The 22,381-nt window shown below is 33.5% G+C and overlaps 2 protein-coding genes across 2 annotated transcripts in view; both read right to left on the reverse strand.

The window, feature by feature from the left end:
- Positions 1-15,928: 15,928 nt before the first annotated feature.
- On the reverse strand, positions 15,929-17,113 carry LOC106104811. Its single transcript, XM_013284952.1, has one exon. It carries the CDS (start codon positions 16,997-16,999, stop codon positions 15,977-15,979), a length of 1,023 nt encoding a protein of 340 aa, XP_013140406.1. The 5' UTR covers positions 17,000-17,113; the 3' UTR covers positions 15,929-15,976.
- Positions 17,114-20,102: 2,989 nt separating this feature from the next.
- The window catches only part of LOC106104751 (cytochrome P450 6B1-like), a 4,398-nt gene continuing 2,119 nt past the window's right edge, over positions 20,103-22,381 (reverse strand). Inside the window, exon 3 of the mRNA XM_013284882.1 lies at positions 20,103-20,770. Coding sequence (XP_013140336.1) covers positions 20,548-20,770 — 223 coding nt within the window. The 3' untranslated portion in view covers positions 20,103-20,547. The remainder of the gene's footprint in view (positions 20,771-22,381) is intronic.

Below are 22,381 nucleotides of genomic sequence, written 5' to 3' on the forward strand. Positions count from 1 at the left end.
GAAATTAACGTAACTAAGTCAGGTATAAATGCCTGGTCTTGATTTATATAAACAACTAGCTGTCGCGACTCCGTCAGCGTAGAATTAAAAAGAAAACAAAAGTGAATAGCCTATGTGTTCTTCCAGACTATTCTCTACATCTATACCAAATTTTATCGAAACCCGTTCAGCCGTTTAGGCTACAAACTCTAACAAACATCCATCCATCCAAACTTTCGCATTCATAATATTAGTAATATATTAAGAGCGTGCGCACACCTGAAACTATCGCACAACTGTTTAGTCTTGATTTGATTGCTATAAGTATTTATGGAGGTGCGCACATTACTAGGCTTTTAGTTGTGCAACAAAACAGTTCAATTCTATGCAAGACAATCGACAATCGCACAACAGTTCTGCCACAGTTTAGTCAAAGGTGTGTTGGTTTTCAACAGAATAAGTCCCGCTCTTATCAAAAACTATACTTTTCTGGTGAACTTTGACGGATCAAGTTGATTGGTACAATCTTATCCACAGACAAGGAAATCAGGCCCGATGAGACAGTTGTTATCGTAATCAGCACACGAGTAGATAAGCGGAACTCATTATTTTTTAATACACAAGGCGATATATTTACGACTTAAATCTTCGAACATCAGCGATTCAAGTCGCTAAGACTTAACCCTTAAATGCATTTTTTCTTTTTATCTATACTATTATAATAAAGCGTAAACACACACTTCTTTGTTGCCTAAGATGTCAGCAATTACAACATATTTTTGAATAATTCTTTCTTTAATAATACACCCCTATACGCCCTACGCCCTACATTTACGTCACGCTTTAGGCTATGTATTTTCACGTCATTAAACTTAGGGGGTAAATATTTTGGATAAAATGCCTAATGTGGGAAAGACACCATAAGTTGCTGCCAACATTAAGGAAACAATATTGTCAAGGTTTGTCATGTCATGTCAGTTTGACATTCGCAAATGTAAACAATAAAATAAAATTTTCATAATTTCATGCGGATGAAGCCGCATGGGGACGGCTAGTATACCAATAATTTAAACGGGTAGTAAATTGAACATAGATCGAGGGAAAAATAAAATAAAATTAATCTATTAGGTGCGGAAGAGAAGACTGGTGTATAAATGCATCACCATGACATTTTGGTATTTTGTTGCCAATTCACTCGGTATAGGTTTTTCAAAATAACCGATAAACAAATTGCCTTGATTTACAAGATTTTAAAATCTATACAGTTGTAATTTTATTATTTCATGTAAGCTGTTGCTACGTCTGTTCTAAATAGACGATACGCGTCGACAATTCAACGTGGAGGTACACCATACTCCAAACTGAGGTACGCAACATGTGTTCCTAAATTTATGTTACCTTGTACGAGAGTTTAACTACACTAATAGCTTCCTAATAATTGTATCACATTTGTTGAATTGCCCGAGTAAAATTTCCGCGATTATTTAAATCTTGAACTAAATGTAATTAATATATGCAACTAGCTGTTGCCCGCGACTTCTTCCGCGCGGTATTAGAAAACATACGAACTATATAAATAACTAAAAGCTTTGTATCCCTCGGGAACCGGACATTTATAGGGGATAAACCTTATCCCATGTGTACCCCAGGCTTTGTTTTATATCAGTGTCAAATTGCAATAAGATATGTTGAACCGTTGCAGAATGATCGAGTTAACATTGAAAAACTAAATTAATGAATCCCACGGGAACCGTAACTATTCCCGGGATAAAAAGTAGCCTATGTGTTGTTCCAGACTATGCTCTAAACCTGTGCCAAATTTCATGGAGATTCGTTCAGCCGTTTAGGCTGCAAACTCTAACAAACATCCATCCATCCATCTAAACTTTCGCATTTATAATATTAGTAAGTATTATGAAATGTTTGCATGCCAATTATTTGTGAGAGTTTCCGTTTGATTATTAAAAATTCAGGTTAAATTCAATTTTAATCACACTAACTATTAAAATAAATCAAGTAAATAGAAGAATTAGAAGTTATTTATAAGGTTGCATCATAAAGAATACACATTTAACAAAATATTTCTTTTAATCTCAACTTTGTGACAACCCTAACAAAATGTGTCAAACTATGCACGTTCTTTGTCTCTGTGTTTCTGAGGGAGAGCCATAAACAAGAAATAGAATAGTCTCTGTGTACCGATTATATAATAACTAGCTGTTACCTTACGGCTTCATCCGCATGAAATTATAAAAATTTTATTTCATTGTTTACATTTGTCAAATTCTTAATTGCAAATGTCAAATTTACCGTTACCATAATAACCTTGCTTCTTTAATGTTGGCAGCTTGTTGCTTTTGATCCCTTTCCCATATTAGGTTTTTAATCCAATTTGTTTACCCATAATAGCATGAAAATATTTAGTCTAAAGCGTGACGTAAGAAGGGCTTTTTATTAAAGAAAGTATTATTCAAAAACATGCTGTGATTGCTGACATCCTACGCCACAAAGTAGTGTGTGTTTACGCTTTATTATATTAGTATAGATGTGAACGAGTTAACAGTTAATATCTATCTTTACAAATTATAGCACGTATTTATTTTATTAATAATACTTGTTACATAATCGACGTCTCGTGGGTCCAAAATTCCGCTTAATGTTTGAAATTGCACGAAAACGGTTATTGTTGTGAAATGTTTTTCCCTTATCTCAGTCCAGAGATAATAAAATAATTATTATTTACATCGACATCTATACTTCTATACTATTATAATAAAGCGTAAACACACACTTCTTTGTTGCCTAAGATGTGAGCAATTACAGCATATTTTTGAACAATTCTTTTTTTAATAAAAATCCTTACAGTTACGTCACGCTTTAGCCTATATATTTTCACGCTATTAAACTTAGGGGGTAAATATTTTAGATAATAACCCTAATGTGGGAAAGAGACCATAAGTTACTGCCAACATCTAGGAAGCTAAGTTGTCATCATATCATGTCATTTTGACATTTGCAATTGATAATTTGACATATATAAACAATGAAATTAAATTTTCATAATTTTCTGCGGATGAAGTCGCACGGGAACAGCTAGTAATAAAATTGGTATTGCAAACAACTTATTTTAAAAATGGCATATCTGGATTCACCGAAATAGTAAAGCGTTGCTGCCTTACCAAACGCAGGAGACGTGAAAGAGGACATTTTTCCTTCGTAAGCATCCTCTTCTCTTCCAAATCTACTTTACCTTGCTCTTTAAGCTTTTGTCGTTAGATCTCCCTAAAGTAAGGCAACGACTTGCACATTGAGTTGCACAAAAAACCCTTATTGTTGTGAAATATTTGTTTTTCTTATCTATTTTGATAAATAAATATAAAAATCGCTACACAAAGTAAAACAATGACCATATCTTTTAATATTCTAAATTCAAAATAGGGTATCATTTATTTTCTTTTGCCCCCCCTAAGAAAATTATTGTTCACTGTTCAATGAGTTAGCCATATATCATCCTTATAATCTGAAGATTTCAATTTTTATATCACACCAGCTGTTCCTGTGCGGCTTCATCCGCATGAAATTATGAAAATTTTATTTCATTGTTTACATTTGTCAAATTATCAATGGCAAATGTCAAACTGACATGACATGATAAACCTTGACAATCTTGCTTCCTTGATGTTGGCAGCAACTTATGGTCTCTTTCCCACATTAGGGATTTTATCCAAAATATTTACCCCCTAAGTTTATGGGCGTGAAATATATAGCCTTTTATAATAAAGCGTAAACACACACTTCTTTGGTGCCTAAGATCTCAGAACTTACACCATATTTTTGAATAATACTTTTTTAATAAAAAGTCCTACACTTACGTCACGCTTTATGCTATATATTTTCACGCCATTAATCTTAGAGGGTTAATATTTTGGATAAAAACTCTAATGTGAGAAAGAGACCATAAGTTGCTGCCAACATGAAGGAAGCAAGTTTGTCATCATGTCATGTCATTTTGACATTTGTAATTGATAATTTGACACATGTAAATAGTAAAATTTTTATAATATTATTCGGATGAAGTCGCACGGGAACAGCTAGTTCTTATATAAAATGTATTTTTCATTAGGAGAACTCAAAATCATTTCTACGTATAATGGTTTTATGGCGAAAATGTCTTTGAAATATCTTAATTCTATGGAGTTTAATGCTTAATGGTCCACTTTACAAATTCGTTATAAAAACTTTTGTCATGTTTCCTTACTAATGGACTCCGGAAACATTGTAACAGCCTTTTAAGTGCTCTTCTGTGGTTTTTATGTATTTAAGGTTATTGTTGATAACTTTATCATTTATCATAATTACAGGGTATATTTCAGTATAATTGAGACGTAATTTTAGTCCTCTCCCCTTCTATACTATCTATATGTATACTATTATAATAAAGCGTAAACACACACTTCTTTGTTGCCTAAGATGTCAGCAATTACAGCATCTTTTTGAATAAGCCTTTTTTTAATAAAAAGCCCTACACTTGCGTCACGCTTTAGGCTATATATTTTAACGCCTTTAAACTTAGGGGTAAATATTTTTTATAAAAACCCTAATGTGAGAAAATGACCATAAGTTGCTACCAACAACAAGGAAGCAAGGTTGTCATCATGTCATGTCATTTTGACATTTGCGATTGATGATTTGACAGATGTAAAAAATAAAATAGAATTTTCATAATTTTATGCGGATGAAGTCGCACGGGAACAGCTAGTCCTATTATAAAGGAGGAGGGAATAAGTAGGCAAAGGAGGGGACGTTGGCAAAGGATATTTTGTAAATGTGTAGGTAGAGGTCGATTCGCTATTATGGCGAATTCAAGTGGCAATTATATGTGTAGTTGGTAACTACGGGTTTTCAAATACTTCATAAGAGTATAATATTTTAGAAGATGTAAGCCATTGAAATACATGGGACTTTAAATTTAAAATTATGGTTTGAACTGTCCATTTTATTGTTATTTATGGGAAAATTAGTTTGTTAGAAGAAAAACAAAAAACATATTTTGGTATATCTTTTATATTATAAGATGGCAAATTAAAATGGCCACCTGAATTTGTTTAAATTGTGAAGGGATCGCTTTGCCTATGTTTTTTTTTTCAGATAATACTTTTAGTGCCAAAATAAATTGTAATATTCTTTATTTAATTACGTAGACTTTAAGAGTAGAACAGACCAGTCTAAGCAAATTAAAAAACAACTATTAAAAGTTTTTACTACAAAATTGTGACGCTTAGAACTATTTGGTTAAACTTATCATTAAGTTTAAGCTTATAACTAAGTTTGTAACTTGGGTGGAGATAAAAACTTTGGGTGATCGAACTAAAACGAAATTCAGCGTATTATTTTAACTACTTATGCGATAGATGGCGTTAAAACATTCCACATTAAGTATGTTATTTCTCTTCCCTGTTTATCCACTCCCCTGTGTACGTCTAGAAAGTTCTGATGAAACGAAGAAAGTACTTGATAACAGTTTCGATGTTTTTATTGAGGACTAAGGATTCAATAATTACTAACAGATAAAAAACGCATTTATTATATTAGTAAAATGTCTCAGCTAAATTAAGGCCCAATCTTTTAATGTAAATACATACAGACAAGCGTCGGTGGCTCAGTGGTTTGAACACTTGACTTGTTTTCTACAGATCTTGGGTTCGAATCCCGCCGTACCTATGTGATTTTCGATTTTTCGAATTTTCATATGTACATAATTTACCCGACGTTCTTACGGTGAAGGAAAACATCGTGACGCAACCTGCACATATCGGCGAAGAAATTCAAAGATATGTGTGAAGTCAACCAACCCGCAATGGGACAGCGTGGTTGACTATGGCCTAGTCACCCCTTATTAGGGTAGGTTCCGACATACAGACAAAACTATTATTTTATTATTCTAAAGAATATTAAGACTATATTTATTAACCTTTAAAAAAACTACAAAAATTTCATTAAAGTTTACAAGATAATAAATTATACCAAATTCTATCTCAGACCTGAAATTGAAGAAAAAAACCCAATTTATAAGAACACGGCGGTGCAATATATCACTGGCTACCTTCGATTGAATTTCAAAGTGCGACCTGTGGGCAAGCTGTTACGTAGCCAATATGTTGGGCCGCAAGATAAGTTTGACAGTAAAAGGCAACAGACATGCTGAGACATTTTTTTTAGAAATAAATAAGATTAATTCTTTTTTGATACTAGCTGTTGCCCGGAACTTCGGCCACGCAATATTAAGATAAAAAGTAACCTATAACATGCCCGTCTATGTCAGCTATCCTTCAGTGAAAGTTCTGTCGAAATCGGCACAGCCGTTTCGGAGATTACGCGGAACAAACGCGGACAGACAGACAGACAAAAATATTAAATGCGATTTTCGTTATCATCAACGCAAATACATCTTCCCGAAATCTGGAATTTTATTATATGTATACATAGATAGATCGATATAGATATAAAATTAAATTTGCTCTACAGAGGGTAAGTAAAAAGCGGACGCATAACTTTGACTAAACTATCCACCAATCTGAGTGCGATTGTCGATTGTTTCGCAGCCAATTCAACTGTTTAGTTGCACAACTAAAAATCGTATAATCGATAGATGTGCTCACGCTCTTGTTTGAAGTGTGCCTGAGGCGACTAAATAGGGGTGGTTAAATTCCCGATTTGTAATATACCCTAGGCCTTAAAGCAAGTGTACAAATCCCAGACATCTTGAACCAAAATGTGTACCCCTCATCTATATTCTGATCGCGTACATGCTTTCTCGGAAGATCAAACCGAAAGAATAAAGCCTAATTTTAGTCCCTTTTCCTTTCCACTATTTTCTTAAGAGGAAAGGATGGAAAGGAAAAGTGGATTTGACGGTGGAGGAGACGCATGCGAAGGGGAAATGTCCTCTTTATGTGCTTCTCCTCCTCCGTCAATTAAGGGTAGGCAACGCATCTGCAATTGTGGATGTTTATGGGCAGCGGTATCTTTCCATTTCGTTGGATTCAGGTGGCTGCTTACTCGTTTGCCACCTTATATAATATAAAAAAAGAATATGCAAGTTTTGAACATCACTGTAATCCAAATATCCACGTAGAGTTTATTGTTTGTTTTATTTAACATTTATAATATAGACTTTTATGTAATAATTCGATGAACGCCAGCTGCATGCACGAAAAATAATTATCACGTTCCGTCTGAGCCGTGTGCGAGCGAGAGAGCTGAACGAGTGATAGAGAGGCACTATCGATGTAAGCGTTCAAACTGTGACGTAATCACGTAAAATGATATTCCGTAAGACCTTTGACTAAATTATCAGACTATCGCACAACTGTTTAGTCTCCGTCTTGTGGTGTTGTTCAAGACATACAACACTTCTTGGAGGAGTGTGTCCTGAACAGGAGAGAGAGAGGCACTGTTTAAGAGGCACAAACTTCTAAGACACCATATAGGTGGATTTCTGTCTGCTTTGGCCGGATTGACTTACCTAGCGGACGCAGTCCGCTGCATGCTGTTAAAGGCTTTATAGCAATCTGTTATACTATTTTTGTTGTTTTTTTTTTATTTTTTCTACTTTACTACTTTCTTATTTTGTATTGTGTTTGTTTTTAATTGTATGGTTTCGGTATTTAGTTTAAGGTATTATGGGACTGACATGTTCTAAGGAACCAAAGTTCCAATAAAGAGAATAGAACTGTTTAGTCTCGCTTTGATTCCTATTGATATGGAGGTGCACACTACTCGATTTTTAGTTGTGCAACTAAACAGTTGAAGGCTGTAAAACAATCGACAATCGCACAACAGTTGTTTATAGTTGAAACAAAAGTGTACGGTCGCTCTAAACCGATTTTTGAAATCCGATGTTGTAAATATAGTCGAGTGTTCTTAGACCGAAGGACAGATAATAAACAATTACATTTCTTATAAATGCAATTGAGTTAAAAGCAAGGATTATTGTGCTATATCAGACAATCCCTTGAGCTGAGGGCGCGTCTGTCGAATGCATATTGATAGGAATTACATATGCATGTGTTTGCGTTTGAAATGATGACGAAATCATAGAATGCAATTACACATCACGTTCCATTCAACTATGTATTTTATGCATGTATACAAATTTTATAAGAAAACCCTTTATACATAGAAAATAAGCAATAGTTAATTTAAAAAAGACTAATGGATTCATTTCTTTAAAACTTCGGCTAACAATACAATAAAGGAAACCTTAGCTATATCTATACAAATGTTATAAAGAGGAAAGAATTGTATTTTGGATTTTTGTATGTAATGAAATAACTCAAAAACTACTGGGCTCATTTTAAATATTCATTCACTATTATAAAGCTACGGAACCATTGAGTAACATAGGCTGTTTTTTCCTTTTTTGTCCCAAGCGGGGAAAGTCGCAAGCAAAAGCTAGTATTTAAATGTTTAGCTACTTAGTAGTTGCCTGTCAAAATATCAATAGCAAAATTTTCAATCAGTTGCTACTACTACAAAAAATAAATTGAAACCTAAACGGTACTTAATTAAAACCTTTTCAGAATATATATATCCACAAAGGGATTCAGAAGTACGTTTGGATTACGAATTAATCTATATCTATACTATTATAATAAAGCGTAAACACACACTTCTTTGTTGCCTAAGATGTCAGCAATTACAGCATATTTTCGAATAACTCTTTTTTTAATAAAAAGGCCTACACTTACGTCACGCTTTAGGCTATATATTTTCATGCCGTTAAACTTAGAGGTAAATATTTTGGATAAAAACCCTAATGTGGGAAAGAGGCCATAAGTTATTGCCAACATCAAGCAAGCAAGGTTGCCATGGTTTGACATGATGTCATGTCATCTTTACATTTGCAATTGATAATTTGACAAATATGAACAGTAAAATAAATTTTTTATAATTTAATGCGGATGAAGTCGCATGGGAACAGCTAGTAATAATAATAAATCCATACTAACATTATAAAGAGGAAAGATTTGTATTTTTGTTATTAATATAGACAGACCACCCGTTACCATCCACACCAACACACTGGCATTCGACAACCTCTTGCACAACTGTTTAGTCTCGCTTTGGTTCCTATGAGTTTATATGCGCACACTACTCGATTTTAAGATGTGCTAAACAGTTGAATTGAATGCGAAACAATCGACGATCGCACAACAGTTGTGCCATAGTTTAGATCAGGGATGTTACGAATATTCGCATCCGCATCCGCAAATGCGGAACTTCCGCATAGATTTGGACATCTGCATCTGCATCCGCATTAATCAATGCGGATGTTCATGCGGATGCGAATATCATGCAAGTAGCCGGGCAGTGTTCCTAGCGAACAATTATTTAGTAGCGCGGGTTTCATTTATGAACCTCAGCGTAATCGCCTTGAACCAGAAAAGGCGGTAATACTCCTGTTCATTAAGTATAATGCTCCTATTTTTAGTTTTAATTACTAATTTAGCAATAGGTGTTTAATATATACCAATGTTTAATTACAATAAAAATATTAATAATTAAGTTATCATTGTTTTAATTCTTCATTAATAGACTTAAGTTACATAATAAAGGCTGAAATGATGATGATGATGGTTTACGTAATATCTTAACTTCCGCATCCGCATTCGCATCCGCGGATGTGAAAAAATCAACATCCGCAACATCCCTGGTTTAGATTAAGATGTGCGCTTTCACTTAGGTTACTTCAAGCGAGCGTACCATACCTTCCAAAGCCGCCAACCCATCAGCAGTACTACAGATGTACATAGACGTCGTTGCTCCCGTCGTTTACCACCACATATGTAATACCAGTAACTTATCATTGAACGTCTTACAACGTGTAATATCTTAATCTTGATTAACATGTAACAAAAGTGACTTAGCCCCGTAAATAATTAGTCGGGACACGGGTGAGGCGTCTCCGGTAGGAAATAGGGCAGCGACATTGATTGATGGCTCGCCGGGACGTCTTAACGAGGGCAAGCCTTGATTCTGTCTTACGGACCTTGGTAATGTCAAGAAAAACGGATTAAATTTATGCGTTGTAAATGGAAGGTAAGAAGATATAATCATCACCAGCTATACGTCCCAACTGAGATGCTCAAAGCCGTCCTTAAGTTTATGGTGAATTGGCCAAAATCCACCAAGCTATGACAAGGGGAGTTGACTTTAAACATGTCTTTGATTTTCGCAGATGACAGATATATATTTTAAACGGCCAATAACAAATTCATTTACCCTATGAAGCTGTGTTCGAAAAGTCAAATATCCTTTTTTTGGTCCAGAGATGGTCTGAAAGTGACGTTGAAATTATGATAGATCAATCGATATAGAGGAAAAAACTGATGTGTTAACACCACAAGGATAAAATGAGAATAAGAAAATCGGCAAAACTAGTTTTATAAATAAACTAGCTTTCGCCCGCGATTCCGTCCGCGTGGAATTAAAAACAAAAGTGAGTAGCCTATGCGTTGTTCCAGATTATCCTCTACGTCTATGCCAAATTTCATCGAGATCTCTCCGGCAGTTTAGGCTACAAACTCTAACAAACATCCATCTAAACTTTCGAATTTAAGATATTAGTATAATGGTGAAAAATGTAGGGAGTATTTGGGCGCCAGTCCTACAATCGTTTGGGCTTATGTAGGGTAACATTATCATAATATGTCTCGCCTTATAAAGACAAACCAAAGCATACCCCGTTTAATAACTCGGTCACGTTCGAAGGAATTATGAGGGTGTCTTTCCAATCCCTTGCCGTCACTGGGTTAAAGACTGACATATTTTACATATCAGCATATATCACAAGAATTGTTGGATTTTCCTCTATATTTCATTCTATTAACGATAATATAATAATGTTTACATTAATCAATCATCATACTAATCATTCTAATATTATAAATGCGAAAGTTTAGATGGATGTTTGTTAGAGTTTGTAGCCTAAACGGCTGAACGGATTTCGATGAAATTTGGTATAGATGTAGAAGACAGTCTGGAAGAACACATAGGCTACTCACTTTTGTTATTTTTAATCCTCGCGAACGGAGTCGCGGGCGAAAACTTGTTTCAAATAATTTTAAAAGCGTGCACTCAACTTTGACCCTCGCACAAAAGTTTAGTCTCGCTTTGATTCCTATAAGCTTATATGGAGGTTACACTACAGGATTTTTAGTTGTGTAACTAAACAGTTGAATTTACTGCGAAAGTATCGCCAATCACACAGTTGTGCGATATTTTAGTCGAAGGTGTGAGCGCTCTAAAACTACTCCTATTGTTATATCCAATTATTGGCACAGAACATTGCTTAACAAAGAACAATTCATAAATGTGCCAGAAACATATATCTTGAATTACGGAAAAGCATAAATTTTGTGTCGCTGCAGCGTCCCAGTTTCTTTGCAATAAATCAGAGAGTAAGAACTTGAATACATCTGAAATCTGACCAAGTTTGCCTTTGACGAATTGACGACGCAATTTTTTAAAATATGTTCTTATAAAAGGGGGTTTCAAGTGACCACTTTAAGCACGCACTTCAATATGTTAAATTTATTTTAAATAATTTAAACAGTAAATTAATTTAAACGCTAGTAAAAAAGTAAAAAAAAACAAAAGTAAGTAAATAAGTGTTCTTCCAGACTATCCTCTACATCTATACCAAATTTCATCGAAATCCGTTCAGCTGTTTAGGCTACAAATTCTAACAAACATCCATCCATCTAAACTTTCGCATTTATAATATTAGTGTGATTTAAAAAAAGATATCTTACTAGTAATAAAAATCTTCTCCAACGTCTAAGATATCACAGAATTTTAAATATAACTTGAGTAGAAAATACTCTGAGTAAGTATTCAAATAAAATTCCCTTTGTAATAGCATCCCCAAGACATGCGGACGAAACATTCGCTGAGGCTTTTAGGCGCAATAAAACGAATGCATTTGAATACGGCCCTGTTTTATGTCGTGTCATAAATAACTCCCACCACTCAAGTTACTTAACATGTTTAAGTAATAGAAACGCAGATGGAAACATTTGTTATTGGAAATAAATCTTTTCTTGTACTTGCGTTTTCTTATTAAGTAACAAATTGCATAATTATAAAATCTCTACTTTTTAAATGCAACCAATAGATAGCGCTCTCTCATAAGAGTGTAAGGTCAAGGTTATATATTTCTTCTAAGAGCAGATTCAAAGGAAACAAAGCGAGTCAACAGTTGTGCGATAGATTAGTCAAATGTGTGCGCTCTAAGACACTATCCTACATGTAACAATTTTATTCTTACCCGAGAAAGTAAACGTATCATTAATGACTGCAATATTTATTGCTGCACTTTACGCCCGCTAGGGGCGCTGCACAAATAACATGCTTTTGTCAATATTACGAAAATTTTTTTGCAAACCTGCTAGCCCTTGGTAGCACTTAAATCAATTTAAAATCAAATTACTCATCAATTCCATTTTAAATTGCCTCATTCGAATTTCTGACAGAAACAAATTGACAAAGGTATATGTAAATGCGTCAGGAAAGGAATTGTTAATATACTAGCTTTCCCCGCGACTCCGTCGGCGTGGATTAAAAATAACAAAAGTAAGTAGCCTTTGTGTTCATCCAGATTATGTTCTACATCTCTATCAAACTGTAACAAACATCCAACCATCTAAACTTTTGTTTGAGTTTTTGACCGACTTCCAAAAAGAAGGAGGTACTCAATTCGTCTGTATGTTTGTGGACAGATTTTGATAATCCTTTTTTTATCCGAAATTAACTTGCAGGTGGGTCCCATTTTCTTTGTTTGATTTTTGGAGTCAAAGACTACGAGGTAGTTAAATAGTTTAACTCAAAATCGCGTGACGAAATTTAGGGTCATTTTTGCTTTCTTTGCTTATTTTCAATTCTTTGTTTTAAAAATAAAGGATTCCATTACACTAAGGTAGATTTTCGTTTTGTTAATTATAGCTGTCGTGTCGTTAACGGATGAAGGGATTTTTTTAATCAAGAATCTCCCTTTTGTGGAAATAATAAATTGCGCAAATGCGAGTGATGTCCCGAAGTTTTCTAATTTTTCAAATCCTCCGCTCTGTCATTTTTTCCGCCCCAGGCATAACGCTTCTGCCTAGAAATTTTTATTGCCCCGGAATAATTTATTATAGTGTTTAATATCTTATTTAGTTTAAGAGAAAGGTTATTTACTTGGAAATACAATATTTTTTTAATTTATTAACTGCCAAAATTATGTTTCTTTCTACAGAATACTTTGAATGTAGTGTGCATCATACTAATATTATAAATGCGAAAGTTTAGCTGGATGGATGTTTGTTACAGTTTGTAGCCTAAACGGCTGAACGGATTTCGATTAAATTTGGTATAGATGTAGAGGATAGTCTGGAAGAACATATAGGCTACCCACTTTCGTTTCTTTTTAATTCCGCGCTGACAGAATCGCGGGCGAAAGCTAGTATTAAAATAAAGTAAATAAAAAACAATTTTATGTATAAGCAACTAAGTTTTACAATGGATGGATGTTTCTCACTACATATGTCTAAAACTTACAGGATCTAAAGGAGAGGCTAATTACAAAGTTTACTACTTACAGACGAAGTCGCGGGCGAAGTATAATTCTAGTGTTTTCTTTGTCAACTATCAATAGAAAACTAACAAAACTATACTTTTGTATTACCGACAATATAAATGTAAATGTACAAGAGTTGCTGCCTCATAAAATGTTAGAAGGAACTGATTAATATTTATTTATTTTATTTCTTACTTTTATGATATCATAAAACTTCATATAGACTTCTGTACTGCATTTTATTAAATCTTGCGCTCCAGTTTTCTTTAAATTACTTTTATTATTACTTTAGCTTAGAAATACACTAGTAGATTTTATTATTAATGGCGAAAAGGAATCAATACACTTTATACATTATTTCTTTAATGTTATCAAAATAAAATCCAGAAGTTAAAGAAATAGATATAGGCATTGTGTTTATCTTTAGCTTACTAATATTATAAATGCGAAAGTTTAGATGGATGGATGTTTGTTAGCGTTTGTAGCCTAAACGGCTGAACATATCTCCATGAAATTTGGCACAGGTTCAGAGCATAGTCTGGAAGAACACATAGGCTACTTTTTATCCCTGGAATAGTTACGGTTCCCGTGGGATTCATTAATTTAGTTTTTTAATGTTTACGATCATTCTGCAACGGTTTAACATATCTTATTGAAATTTGGCACAGATATAAAACAAAGACTAGAGTACACATGGGATAAGCTTCATCCCCGAGAAATTTCCAGTTTCCGAGGTATACGTAGCTTTTTGTAATTTATATAGTTTGTATGTTTTCTAATACCACGCGGACGAAGTCGCGGGCAACAGCTCGTAATATTATAAATGCGAAAGTTTAGATGGATGGATGTTGTTACAGTTTGAAGCCAAAATGGCTGAATGGATTTCAATGAAATTTGGTATAGATGTAGACAGTAGTCGCGTTTGTTTTTTATTTCCAGGCGGACGGAGTCACGGGCGAAGAATAGTAAATAAATAAAAGTACATTTCTCGTCAAGTTTTTATTATTAAAAGCCAAAAAACTTACAATACAAGTACCAAATTATTAAATCTTAAATACAAGAACTGATTTTACATAAGATTAGGCAAAATTATACGGAAAACATATGCAATATATTTAAATATATAACAAACACTGGAATTTTTTTCACATATTCATTTTTAAACATCTCATTAAAATCTACAACATTGATTTATAATTCTATTAAAAAGCACACGAAAATGAAAATCACATTCAAAACCAGGATTTAAACTTAACTCTATTTCAAACTAAAACTACGTCGCTAGTGTTAAATCAACACAAAATTAGACATATCATTTAAAGGAATAAAACATGTATAAAAATAAGAAGAAACATTTAAATTAAAATTAAAATTACTCAAGGAATTATAAAAAATAATTAGATTTAAAAAAAAATGTGGAATTAATTACTTTTAAAATAATCAATGTTATCCTTTTTCACACTATTTTTTAATTAATCACAGATTAACTACAATAATTAATTAAAATCGTAAAAAAACAATACGAATACGCAAATAGGTGTTAAAAAATCAAATATCACAATAAATACTTGCGAGAACTTAATTTATACTACTATAATAAAGCGTAAACACACTTTCTTGTTGCCTAAGATGTCAGCAATTACAACATGTTTTTGAATAATCCTTTTTTTAATAAAAAGCCCTACACTTACGTCACGCTTTAGACTATATGTTTTCACGCTATTAAACTTAGTAGGTAAATAAATTGGATAAAAACCCTAATTTGGGAAAGAGGAAGCAAGATTGCTATGGATTGTCATCATGTCATGCCATTTTGACATTTGCAATTGATAAATAGACACATGTAAACGACAAAATAAAGTTTTTATAATAAACTGCGGATGAAGCCGCATGGGAACAGCTAGTTATATACTAAAGTCGCATAGGAAATGAGAAATTATATCATATTAAAAAAAATGCCTTTGTAAAGCTATAATTACAAATTTTTAAAAATAAACATGTTTCTATCAATTTCGAAATTAAAACTTTTTTAATAATTCCATCGAAAAAAATCAGCCAGTTATAATTTCTCATTTCTATTGTTATGGACGATACACGTCAAAGTGGAAGACAATGTTATCCTTAAAATAAGAAACAGTTACATTAATTAGACAATTAAATTAAAAATATAGAATTATATCTAGTTAAAGTACAAATGATTCGTTTTATAACTTAATTCACTTAAAAATATATCGACAACTTACAACAACAACAACTTACAACAAGTTTCAAAGAATGAGATAAAAGAAATTAGTTTTTCATTAATTAAAACTACTGGTTATGCTTGAGAAAATGCTCTTGAAGTATAATTAAGAAACTATTTACTAAGACTATCTTAGGCTAGCTTGAATATTTTTTTGGTGAATTTTGTTCATTTACATTCCCCGTTGCATTCGCTTTTTCCGCTAACCTCCTTCTATATTCTTCCAAGGTGATTTTTTTAATTCTTTTTTCTGTTGTTTGCTCCGTTTTATCAAAATCCGGACCAGTAACCTCCTTTGTTAATTCATCACTCAAGCTTTCTTCAGAAACGTTTATAACTTCTTCATACATATTTTGAGTGTCTAAATCCTCACTTTTTACGTTTTCATTCAAATCCATTTCATTTAAATCAGACGCGAAAATGTTCGATTCAATATCTTCCACAGAGTAGTCATTGTCAGATACACAACTACAATTAAGATATTTACTTATGTTCCGTGATCCGATATCAGTATCTAGTGTTTGGAATGGCATATTTGTTAGATTTTTTCCAAAATCATCCATAGACAAAAGCAAAGTTTCAGAATCGTGGAATCCATATATTTCTCTATCACGATTTTTATCTGAGAATTGATTATCATTTGACATATACGTGGTAAAAGAATTATTATTTGGATCTCCGCTAAGATCTCGTCTTCTCCAAATCGGATTGCGAACATTTCTTCGTTTCTTCTTTTGACGTTTTGAATTAACAACAAATTTTGGTTTATTTTGTATTTTATCATCTATAAACTCTCTCCATTCACTCGTATCATCAAACACATCACCCATCGTATAATCATCATCGATTGTGATATAATTTTTATTTAATGCAGAATTTTCATTAGTTTGAGTTGATATTTCTCTTTGAGAAGTTTGGCGCTCCATTTGAAATACATTTTCCGTATCTAGTAACACTTTCCAAGTGGTATAACTGTAGCCATCCTCGCTCTGACTAACTGATATCAAAATATAACATTCATTAGAGGTTTGAGTACACTTATCTTTTGTACCACCAGTTGTGTCTGCGCTTGCTTGCTCTATGTTGAAATTTCCGTTTTTTACATTCCTGTCGCGCAGTTTTGCCATTATGTTTTCTACTATTTGAGTTATTTCCTCCATTTTAAATTTAAAGACTGTCTGTATTTCCAAATCGTTTGAAGAAAGCTAAACTTTTGTTAGTATTATTTGATTCGATATTAAAACGGTGTTTCGATAAATTCTTGAATTTGATAACACAGTCTGAAAATAAAGTAAAAAAAAAAATAAAAACGACTGAATCTTAATTGAAACATTGTAAATATATACTTAACTAGACTAACTTTAATTTTGTTAAAATTTTAATAACTAAGCGATAACAAATTTATTAATTCAAAGTGATGACAAATTTGACAAAAAAAAAACTGAATGTTTTTTTCCTTTTTGTGGAGAAACGAAACTAAAGAGCTTTTATCTATAAATATCGCGGTAATATTTCTAGTCGAACCAACACTTAAAGTAATAAATAAATTCAATACTAAATCTGTTCTATTATTCCTGTATTAGCTGTTCCCATGCGACTTCATCCGCATAAAATTGTGAAAACTTTATTTTATTGTTTACATGTGTCAAATTATCAATTACAAATGGCAAAATGTCAAAATGACAAACCATGGCAACCTTGCTTCCTTGAAGTTGACAGTAACTTATGGTCTCTTTCCCACATTGGGCTTTTTAACCAAAATATTTACCCCCTAAGTTAACAGCGTGAAAATATATAGCCTAAAGCGTGATGTAAGTGTAGGGCTCTTTATTATAAAAAGAGTTATTAGAAAATATGCTGTGATTGCTGACATCTTAGGCAACAAAGAAGTGTGTGTTTACGCTTTATTATAATAGTATAGGTATAGATTAATAGAAAGAATCTAAATTTTTCCATAATAAAATATTTTACACAAAATAAAACTAATGATACAACTAAATCATACTAATCATACTAATATTATAAAGGTGAAAGTTTAGATGGATGGATGGATGTTTGTTGAGTTTGTATCCTAAACTGCTAAATGGATCTCAACGAAATTTGGCATAGACGTAGAGGATAGTGTGGAAGAACACATAAGCTACTTGGTTTTGTTTTTTTTAATATCACGCGGACGGAGTCGCGAGCGAAATCTAGTTAACTAATAAAACTAATAATTAAGACTTACCAAAGATTCCTAGAAGAGACAACTTGCAAATGTACTCCCGAACACAAATAAATATTATTACAGCCGGCTCTTTCTTTATATACTTTATCAATGTACTGGGATAGTCAAACTTTTTTCACCCTTATTTTTTTTTAATTAACAATAGACACTAAATCTGTATCTACATCTCTACCTATACTAATATTATAACGAGGCAAGACTTGTTTTTTTTTCTATTTTTGTATGTATTGAAATAACTCAAAAACTACTTGTTCGATTTCAAAAATTCTTTCACCATTAAAAAGCTATGTTATCGTTGAGTAACATGGGCTATGGTTTTTATTTTTTTTTTAAATTTCGCGCAGACGAAGTCACGAGTAATCTCAAATAATAAATTAGCATGTAGCCTAGTAGCCTATGCCTGTAACCTGTAGCCAATGGCTACCCATTATTAGACTCCGGTTGTCTTTCTGAGACTGTATTTCACTGTTATTTTCAAAGACAATCACTCTATTTATTTCTAAACATTATTTTGCTATTCGATTTTCGCAGGTAATTTTATATTAATTTCAGTCACTAAAATAAAACCAAAGAGAGATTAGAGAAATTACGATCATTTATCCTTTACGTATTACAATATAAGTTAACTTTGGGAACCACTGTCAAATAAATCTGGGAATCGTAATATAATGCAATTAAAAGCTGCATATGCAGTTTGTACCTAGCGTATTGAGTTACAATGTGCATTGTATACCTTGCTGCCTTTATAGAAAACAATTCTTTAATATATCGTTTTTCCTTCCTTCATTTGCTTACGTGAAAGAGCACATTTTTTAAAAAATGTGCGTCACGTAATGTAGGTTTCATCAGGAAAGCTGACGAGGGAAGGTCATCACTAGTGTTGTATCTCTAAATATTACGAAACATAAAACTAAAATTGATGTCGTGGTTATTGAAACTGTCTTATGCGGAGACAGAAAAAATCCTTAAAATAGTGCAGTAAGTAGGAATAAATAACAGTTTATTACTTCTTTTACATTGTAATTATAGCTGAATATGTTTGCCGTCTAATGATGTATAGTATTTTAATTCACCCGAAGAGCGGGGTCTTCGCGACACAGGCTGTGCTTAGTGCGGGGACCCTGGGTCAATTGTTTGTAACAAATTTAAAGTTAAATAAATGAATTTGTTATTTGTTATTATTTGTTAAAGTATTGTGTAACATAAAATATCAGCTGGGAAACTGAATTTTAATTAGACATCCATAAATTATGCTAGACATTGTTATAAATCACTGAATAGAGTTTTTTTCTTTTCATTTGAGGGGAAAAAAGGTGATTGTATTTAAATTTGATGTATTCATGCTTTTTTTAATGGTTATCAGGATGTTGAAGGGATTGATAAAGAAGTGGTAGTTGCTAAATGCGTTAAAACGCCTGTTATCGGGTCAAATAAGCTTGTCGCACTATACTTGACTAGATCGTAAGTATAGAGCAGGGGTAGCGAACAACTGGCACGCATGCCCATAAATGGCACACGACTTAATATTTTGGCTATGTTTATCATTAAAACACTCGGAATATGATGTAGATGCACCATGGAATTTACGTAATCGCAATCAACATTATTCGATGGCACGTCTAAGATCGTATTAAACATATGGCACTGATTCATAAATGTTGGCCACTCCTGGTTTAGGGGCACTGTTAAGATTATTATAAGCTACTTGGTACTAACTACCTAGTAGTTATTATAGTTTACTGGCAAATTATGAAATTATTAGCTTTTTTTGTATTATAAGGTAGCAAACGAGCAAGTGGCCACCTGAAACTGCCAAAATAGCAAAGCGACCGCTGCCTATAGACATCCGCAATTGAAGATGCATTGCCTACCCTTAATCGACGGAGGAGACGCACATAAAGAGGATATTTCCCCTTCCTACGCGTCTCCTCCACCGTCAAATCCTCTTTTCCTTACCATCCTTACCTCTTAAGGAAAGACTGGAAAGGAAAAGGCTTAGGCTAACACAGAATAGGTAAACGAAACAATCTTATCAAATTACATATTTATTTAAAAATTTCCATACACATGTTACCATAATTCATTCGCACATGGTTACTGAAACATAAATTTTAATTAAAACAGAATTTAACTGCAATTATAAAAAAAAAATTACACTTGGTTGTCCAATCATTTGATGAATTAAAGCTTTTTCTGTAAACAAGAATAACAATTCTTTATGAAGGAACCAGCTTTGGCACGCGGCTTCTTCCGCTCAGTAATTTAGACTACAAATTCTAACAAACATTCATCTAAACATTCGCATTTATAACAATAGTATGGTTGATTGAACTCGACAAAAACATACAACGACAAGAACACTACTGACGTCACCTAGCGGTAATTAAGGCTAGATGTAGAGAGGGTTACCAGGTATTATTAACATGGTCTTTACCCTACACCCGTGCGGAATGCTTAACAACTGCTGTTTGTCCATTTTTGTCATAACAGGGTAAGTCTCACTCGAGAGTCTAAAGGGTGCAGTGTGAGGGGAGATCGTGGGTCAGCCTCGAAGGGTTCCGTCCGTTCTGTGTCCTTTCCCCGAGGTACTGGAGTGATTTTGACGTGTTGGAGCACTTTAACAAGGCAGCATTTCATCTGAATCATAGCGAAGCGTTTACCTGAAATGAACAGAATCAGTATAAAAATTGATTTGACGTTTTTACTATTAGCCGAGGGAATGTACAGTCGCGAAACTCCGCAGTGTTCTACTTTAGGAATAGTTTTGTTCATTGCAACAAGACAAACTCCGTCTCTTCCTACAAATATAGTTTGATAGCAGTGAGTGCAAACCTTCGTTTGCATCCTATCTCTTCAGATAATAAAAAAAGAAACCAGCAGTGTGTCACTAACCGACTTTTGTTCGAACAGACATATTTATAAGCTGCTTTATATTGTTTTCGCCGTGTGTTGTTTTAAAATGTTCAAAAGACTAGATTTTAAGGTGGAACGACTCCAGTTTCCCGGACTGTAGGTACATTACGGGTCTGAAAATGTAGGATCAGAAACTAGTCGATACACACGGACTATGCATAAACTTAGTCGTTATTTAATGAATTATTATGAACAGTAATAGCATAATATATTAACAGGTATGAATGGTCTTATTACATTGTCTTTGTATACTTTGTATTGGATTTGATAAAAATAAAACAACACCCGTTTCGCATTTCTCTAAGTAAGCTTTCTGCGACAAGCGTTACGAACACATATACAATGTCAAGAAAAGGTTTGTTCTTTAATGCACGTAGACTTAACCCGCGTGGAATAAAAAAAAAACAAAAGTAATGGTGTTCTTTTTAGAATATTTTCCACGTCAAAACCAAAATTTATCGAGAACATAGTGCACATTGTCAGCGTATTTTGTGCCCCCGTGAACAATAACACCACCAACTCTTCAGTTTCGAGTTCGTCTCCGCCGACGCACAGCGTCTCCCCCGCACCCCCTGCGCCCCCCGTCCTGTCGAATCACACGTTGCGGGCTAGGGAACGCAGTGACCGTGGCAACGCGATAGCGAATAAAGCCGGCAACCACTCACCCTGAAGAAGAACCCCCTACGAGTTTGGAACTGGTCGATGTCTACACCGAAAGTTCCCACATGAGTTTTAGCCGTGTTAAAAATCATATAGTATAAAGTCTCACGAAAGTTTTAATAAATTATCATATTTGTGGACAAAATAAAAAATCTTTTCCTTGTGTGTACAATTGTTATGCTCACTCCATACTCTCAGTTTTTACTGAAGAATTTCAATTCTTCTTCTCGAATAGTTTGCTATTCGGTGAAAACTGTAACTATACGTTTGTAGACAAAATTTCTGTAATGGGCTTTATAAAAACCTACTTGTAAAAAAATAAGAATCGCTTTCATTCCAATTAATTCAAGAAGAAAATTTAAGTAAAGATTCTTTTGTTTTTAGTCGTATGTGGAACAAACCGATTCGTTATAAAGTCGCAAATGCTGACACGTGGAATGCGATATACAAAAACATTGATGGTACATTGAACACATTAGTTATATTACGTAAGCATGTTCTGTGCGAACACGATACCAACATCCTTCCCAGGTATTGTTGAATGAAATTGTATTACGTAATTACTTTGGTATTTAATTTGAGTACGAGCTGTCACAAGCATAATAGTCTTTTGAAATATTACATTTTTTACAAGTAAGTATTTTATTTTATTTTTATAACATAAGATGACAAATGAAGAGGCGGCCACCTGAATCCACCGAAATGGAAAGCGACCGCTGCCCATAAACATCCGCAATTGCAG

The sequence above is a fragment of the Papilio polytes genome, unplaced genomic scaffold (assembly GCF_000836215.1).
Source record: "Papilio polytes unplaced genomic scaffold, Ppol_1.0 DF823399.1, whole genome shotgun sequence".
In the NCBI taxonomy this organism is placed as follows: Eukaryota; Metazoa; Arthropoda; class Insecta; order Lepidoptera; family Papilionidae; genus Papilio; species Papilio polytes.

Excerpts from the sequence above, each read along its gene's own strand:
- LOC106104811 (XM_013284952.1), bottom strand. The coding sequence starts at position 16,999 with ATGGAGGAAATAACTCAAATAGTAGAAAACATAATGGCAAAACTGCGC.